This window comes from Naegleria gruberi (genome assembly GCF_000004985.1).
Source record: "Naegleria gruberi genomic scaffold NAEGRscaffold_1, whole genome shotgun sequence".
NCBI lineage: Eukaryota > Heterolobosea > Eutetramitea > Acrasida > Naegleriidae > Naegleria > Naegleria gruberi.
In genome coordinates, this window is record NW_003163326.1 from 89678 (window position 1) to 96550 (window position 6873).

At 33.6% G+C, this 6873-nt stretch overlaps 4 protein-coding genes across 4 annotated transcripts in view; 2 read left to right on the plus strand and 2 right to left on the minus strand.

The window, feature by feature from the left end:
- Positions 1–404, plus strand: part of NAEGRDRAFT_61097 (sister chromatid cohesion) — a gene marked incomplete at both ends in the record, with an annotated part of 5044 nt that extends 4640 nt beyond the window's left edge. The window contains 2 exons of the mRNA XM_002682971.1: positions 43–331; positions 363–404. Coding sequence (XP_002683017.1) covers positions 43–331; positions 363–404 — 331 coding nt within the window. The remainder of the gene's footprint in view (positions 1–42; positions 332–362) is intronic.
- A 284-nt stretch (positions 405–688) lies between these two features.
- NAEGRDRAFT_77668 (uncharacterized protein) lies at positions 689–2117 on the minus strand. The gene has a single exon (XM_002683318.1). The coding sequence runs from the start codon at positions 1934–1936 to the stop codon at positions 707–709; it is 1230 nt and encodes a 409-aa protein (XP_002683364.1). The 5' UTR covers positions 1937–2117; the 3' UTR covers positions 689–706.
- Positions 2118–2217: 100 nt separating this feature from the next.
- On the minus strand, positions 2218–5097 carry NAEGRDRAFT_61099 (uncharacterized protein; the record flags this gene model as incomplete). Its single annotated transcript, XM_002683319.1, has 1 exon — positions 2218–5097. One exon carries the CDS (start codon positions 5095–5097, stop codon positions 2218–2220), a length of 2880 nt encoding a protein of 959 aa, XP_002683365.1.
- A 245-nt stretch (positions 5098–5342) lies between these two features.
- NAEGRDRAFT_61100 (uncharacterized protein) lies at positions 5343–6107 on the plus strand (the record flags this gene model as incomplete). The annotated part of the gene is made up of 1 exon (XM_002682972.1): positions 5343–6107. One exon carries the CDS (start codon positions 5343–5345, stop codon positions 6105–6107), a length of 765 nt encoding a protein of 254 aa, XP_002683018.1.
- Between the last annotated feature and the right edge of the window lie 766 nt (positions 6108–6873).

The window sequence follows — 6873 nt, forward strand, 5'->3', positions numbered from 1 at the left end:
TACCTTTATGATAGAAGCTCTAATTCATTTACCATATAAGAGCTTGTATGAAGTTGCCGAAATTGTAACTACTCTTGGTGAAAAATTGGATATGTTAGGAGATAGTGTGAAAGAAGAGCTTAAAAATCAAATCAAAAATGAGGAAAAGGAGTTGAAATATGTCAGAAAATACATTACACTATCATGCTGTTTATGTTTCTTGATTCAATTTAAAAACACACTCCAAGTTAGATATAATTTGACAAATTCAAAGATGGAAGAGTATTCTGCAGATTCAAAGTCCTTCATCAAAAAGATTATTACATCCTCCTCTATCAGGGATGTTTCTCTTGTGGAATTTAATTTAATAATTCCTAAATTAGTTAAAACTATCTCAAGTCAAGACTATGAAGATGAAACAATAGCTGAATTGTATCAATGGTCAAAAAAAATTATCAAGAGCCACATGCACGATGGTTTTAATGTTACAGTGGGAAAAGCAAAAAGAGGAAAAAGAAAAACTTCTACAACCAAAAAAACCACCAAAAAGAAACCAGCACCAAAAAAGAGGAAGAAGGCTGAGGAAGAGGAAGAATATTCTGGAGAAGATACTGAAGAAGACAATCCACCAAATGAGGAAGAAGAGAAAACACCCCACGAAAGTGCCTCTGAAGAGGAAGTTGAACCAATACAGACCAGGAAAAGAACAAAGAGAAAATAAAAAAGTTTATTGACCTGGTTGTACAAAAATATATTCCTTGGAGTATTTTAGCTTTGGAGTGACATTAGGGGTTAACTGCTTTCTCTCCTGTTCTGAATAACCATCACATCCAGGATTACTACAAGTAAAAATGCATACACAACCGAATTGCATTCCTTCCTCCACACCCTTCTTTACGTATTTATCTACCTGTAATTGATAAATTAGAGTAGGTAAAATCTCAAGTTCAAAAACTCTAGGAGCGCCACACTTGTCACATTTTGGAATGTAATCTGAAGGATTTGGCTCTAAATCATGTTCGTGATCCAATTCGTCCTCATCATCACTGTGTTCAGAATCTTTTAAAGCTACTCTTTGTGCCTTTTCTTCCATTAGTTTTTTCTTAATCTGTACATATTTTGAAAGTAGATCTGTAGGTGCATCAGAAACCCATAATGGTTTACCACCGTATTGCCATCTTATTGACTGGTTAGGGCATTTTGCAAGAATAGTTTGAAAGTGTACAAAAGCAAGACTAATCTTTTGAGACTCAGGAATTTCAACTCCTTGGTTTGTTTCAGCATGTGTTTCATCATCTGTTTCTTCACTATGCTCTCCTTCTACTTTATCACCTTCTTCGGTTTCCTTGAAATTAATTCCTTGAATCTTTTCGCTCATAAATTTCTTTGCAAATGCCTCAGCTTCAACACCTTCGTTCACTTCTTCATTTTTCAATTCCTTTAATAATTTCATTTCTTGGGAATCCTCTGGAAATTCTTCATCTTCTGGTTCCTCATAAATATCCAAAGCAAAACATGGTAAATTTCCTTCTGAAACTGCCAAAGAAACCTTCTTCTTCTTTTTCTTAGTAGTTTCCTTTTTGGTTACTTTTTGCAAAGAAGAAGCTTGATTTGCAAGTAAATTATCTAACTCCTTGTCATCAACTGTTTGATTCCAATCCGTAACTTGTTCGGTATTAACTTCTAATTTAACTTGATCTTTTGGCTTGTTTTTTTGCTTTTCGACCCTCTTTTCATCTACTTTGAATTGTGTTCTTAAACAGGTCCATGCATTGCTCTTTTCACTACAACTTGCATTATTACAACCAAACACATATAAAAAACGATCATAGCCAGCAATAGGAACATAGCATTGGGTGACCAGGAATAATTTAGATGAACAAATCCCACACTTTAATTTTGGAAGTTGTGGAACAAGGTTTGCGATATCCTTATCACTTCTTCCCTTCAATTCCATAATATCAAGTTCACTCTCCGAGATCCAAGCAGGATTTCCTCCTAGTTTGTTAAAATATGGATCATTATCATCAGGAGTATTTTCACCAACTCTTTGTTCTGGTTCTCCAATCCAAGGATATTCTTCAAAATAATTACTTTCAAGACCAAATTCTTTTAAATCTTGCTCCGAAGATGAAGAGCCTATGCTTAACATTTTTTTTAAAACTTATTTTAATTCAACAAGTATTGCTACCAACCGAGATTTGATGCATAATAAGAATATTATTTATTATTATTGTATTACATTTCTTGCTTGGTCATACTATCGGCAATACTATTATTAAATCTGATAGAATCTAATCTCTCCAGTTCTCCTTGAAAATAGTTGGCCAAGTGGATCTTTACAAACTCCAAAATCTCTAAAACATTGTACTGGGTGAGTGTAGTATCTTTCCTTTCTTTACCTTTCCACAAATAAATAGGCATTTTGATGTTTTCGACACCATACTCTTTCATCATTATCAACAATTCCTCTATTATCATTTGTGTCTTTGGAAGAATGTTAATGTTCAAATCCATTAAAAATGTTCTCCTTCCCTTTGCATTAGGAGATTTTGGACAGATCACAAGTGACTTCTTAATGTATTTAATATGCTTTCCAAGGGAGTTTACAATTCGTTCCACTCTTTCAACTGTAAAATCATCAAATGGTATTTCGAAAGTGAATACGTCGGTTGTCTTAATGTCTTCATCACTCCATGATTTAGAAAGTTTTTGAGGTGATTCATTTGGCTTATATCTCAAAACTAAACCATCAGGAGTGCTCACATAACCTGTTGGTATTATTCTCGATCCAGTGGTATTTGCAGCCAACCTATGAGCTTTCACAAAGCTGTCTTGAGCTTTTTGTTTCTTAACCCTCATATCTTTACTTTCATACCATTGCCCCAGTTTTTTACAAAGATAGACAGTATTCTCAAATTGTCTTTTTTGAATAGAGATACTAATAGAGCTTCTCGAAACGATACTCCTAGCACTTGCAATGCTTCCAACTACAGAACTGTTGGTACTATGATTTTTCATTGGTGAGTCAATCATAATTGGTGAATAATTCTCCACTGGTCTACCTTTGATTTCCTTTTGTGGACTTTCAATAGATTCTCTTATTGAGTCTGATTTGGAATCTGCAGATTCAACCTCAATCACCTCTTGTTCTTTGGCCATTACATCTCCAAATTGGTTAATAAATGAATCCTCTGCATCACCTAGCAATTGATTGGTCTTTTCAGGAGAGTTTTTTGGTCTTGGTGTCATTTCAGAATCAGAAGATAGATAAGGAGGTTCATTTTGTGCTTCTTTTGTTGGTGACTCCATTTCTTTAACAGGTGAGGATGTTACAGGATTTTCAGACAAAGTCTCATGAATAGCAAAACTTAATATAAAATGATTGATTTTTCCCTTGATTTTGTCATCGTCATCCATGAACTCAGAATGAAGATCAGAGTAAATATCAGATCCCTCAGCTTCAACTTCTTGAGAGCTGAATATATCTTTCAATGTTGATGTATTTAGTAATCCTTTTCCTAGAGCTTTGAATTCTGAGTAAATGTTAATTCCCTTCTCATCAACGGCTCTAATATCTGAAAAATATTCTGGTTCTGCATAGCTCAAATGCTTCAATAAAGCTCCTCTTAATGTTGACATCCATAGAGGAAAAGCAGTCAGTTCTGTATTGACTTGTTTTCTTGAATGAGGGCTTTGCAAAAACAGAATAGCCAACACAATAGAGAGTTCAACTTTGAGTAATTTGTGAGCTATCATGGTAGAATTTTGTTTTTGCTTGCTATTAGTTTTGTTTTGTTCTAATGATGATTTCAATAAAACAGAGAGTGTTTGAAAATGACCAACAATAAGTCTTGAAACTTTTTCTTCGTAAGGTGAGGTTTGCAAAAGGTATCTTAAAGCTCTTACAGCTAGAGAAGCAGGTCTAACTGTACATTGTTTCAAAACTCTGATAAATGATTTCCAATATCCTTTTGAAATAAACTCTCTATGTACATCTAAGAATAATTCCTTTCTTCCATCAGAATTTTCTGCAATTTTCGAACTGAACAAGGTTTCCAGCAACTTACAAACTGCCTCAAGAACATCCCTTGAAGAGTCTTTAGTTAATCTGTCATTCAATACTTTACAAAGAGTTGGAACAGAAACAAACTGGGTTGCCTTTGGATCACTCTTAAATATAATTTCAATAATTTCTGCCGATAATGCTCTAACCTCTTGACTTGAATCGATATTTAAAACCTTGATACACACTTGAAGAGTATTTTCTTTCAACAATTCATCTGGGTAATGATTACTGAACTCTCTCAAAATTGCACAACAATAGCTCCTTACCAATGCATTCGAGTCACTTTCCAAGCATTTCAAAAGTTGACTAACTCCCTTTTGAAGAAGTAATGCAAGTCTTCCAACTTCGTTACGAACAACAAAGAAAAACAAACATTCGGCCACTGCTAAACGAACTTCTTCATTTCCACTATTTGGAATACCTTCTTCCCTATCTTTTTCAAACAAAAATTCCATTAGCACATCTATACCATGCTCATCAGCAATAGCTTCAGCACACATCTTTGAAAGTGCTTTTAACTTTTGGTCATCCACGGTCTGTTCATACATATTCCTTGATTCATACGAACATATACTAACGAACTTGCTCATACATTTTAAAGCATAAATTTTCAAATGATTTAACAATTGATCCGTTTCGATTGCAATTTGAAGTTGATAACCTCCTTCCTTAGAAGATTCAATATAAGCATTGGATTTTGTGAACTGAGGAACACTAACAAAATCCAATAGGAGAGAGATGAAGGTATATTCCTCTTCCTTCTCTAAAGCATTATCAAATACTAATGCCTTCAATCTTTCTGGCTCAGGGTCTGATGACAGAAGAGTAACTGCTAATTGGAAACATTCCAATGCTTGATCAATACTTTCCATCGATAAATCCTTAGAGGCTTGATTAAGAAACCTTCTAATGTTTGATAAACAATCATAAAGACACTCGCAAATATTTTTCATGCAATCAGCTTCTTCCTCAATGGAAGGAGCAGGCTCAGAGCCGTAAAAACCTTTCTTTCTTGACTTTGATATATTTTCATCATTAAAGTCTTTCATTATTAAATATCGGTTAAAATAAAGGTTTGCTTTTGTTATTTTTTTTAAGGATGAATTTCGTAACGTTTTTGCAAGCTTCTACTGTAGGTGAAGAATGTTGTACTGAATATTGATTTAAATTTTATTTAAAAAAAATGTTAAACTCATCATCTTTGCTAGCACACAGCCGCTCATATATTCGTACCCTCTCACAAGTGGGACGTAATACCATCAACAAAAACGGATTTAATATTAATTCTATTATGATGAACCAAGAACAATTTAGAGGAATTAAAAGTAATCCAAAAGCTGGAAAGAGTCAAAAGGGTCAATCACTCTTTACTCGTCAAAAACCTAGTGTTACATTCTTGGAGGAAATTGCAGAACCTTATATTCCAAAACTTTACAGTACCAATAATCCATCATCAGGAATTAAAGAAACCTTCTCAAGACTGTGGTTTCAATTTTTGAAGGTTTTAAGTCACAACAGATCTCTTTTCCGTATTTTCAGAAGATTGGGAAGTCAATTTGGAGTTAAAGGCAATGCTAATTTTCAAAAGGAAGTTTTTGAACATTTTCTAGAGTATAAAAAAGGAATTGCAAATAACGACCTCAAGAAATTGAACAAAGTTTGTACATCAAGAGTCTTAACTCAACTAAAGAGAGATAGTAGACATAATTCAGAAAAATATCAAATTGAATTAACTACAAATTCTAAACCAAAGGTTGTTCACTCTTTCATTTTGGATGTTAATCAAAACAAAGAAATAGCACAAGTAACTGTTAAAATGGATTTGAATGAGAAATTATTCAGCAAACAGGATATAGCTGGTGGAAAACAACAATTGAACCTTGAGTCTGATGAAAACAAAGTATATTATGTAGTATTTGAGAAACCATTAGATGATTTCAGCAAACAATGGATGATTGCTGGTTTTGTTGATCCTGCCAAAAAGTATATCGAACCAACAACAAAAGAAATCATGTATGGCGGAAGTGCACAAAAATTAACAAATGCAAATGAAATATAAACCCAAAGGGCAGAAGAAATTCTTGTTTACAATTAATTTAATAAATTCCAAATGTAGGGATGTTGGTTTAAGCTTTAGTTGTCAATACCATACTTTTCCATTTCTTCAAGTCTCTTTTCACGAAGTTCTTTAGCTTGTTCTTTTTGTTTTGTGGTCATAGGGATTAAAGTAGCTGGGTGAATGGCAAGTGTTGGTTGTAAAAAGTGTCTGTAGAAAGCCCATAATGAAATGGCCCATCCTAAGAAATAAACGGTGTGCAAGAGAACATCTTTTGATGATAATGTAGTGTATGTATCCTTATAGGCCCATTGTTTTTGACCAGCTCCGTCTTCCCACCAAACATCATAATTATCATCAAAACCACTATTATTAATATTATATTGTTGTGGTCCACTGTATGGCAATTCATATTCTGGTTGTTTTCTAGACAAATCAACGGTAGTACGCTTTAAGTGTCCTGGTGCAGGATCCATTGGAGAACGTTCTGATGATGATGATGCAAAACGTCTTTGAAGAATTGGCAAAAGATAATTCTTTTGGAGGTTGTTGTTCTTCAAAAGAGAACAAAGGATTTGCTTGTTCATTTTTTTAAATATTTAATTTATTTTTTTATTTTTCAAAAATTTCTTCCTCTTGCTGTTGTTTCAATAGCTCTTCTTGAATTATTGCTAATTGTGATATCAAGGATTGATATTCTGTATCCGAGAGATTGTTTTCATTTTCATTTAGAAAACGAGATTCATTCATTCCCTCTCTTGTTTTCAGA

Excerpts from the sequence above, each read along its gene's own strand:
- NAEGRDRAFT_77668 (XM_002683318.1), bottom strand. The coding sequence starts at position 1,936 with ATGGAATTGAAGGGAAGAAGTGATAAGGATATCGCAAACCTTGTTCCA.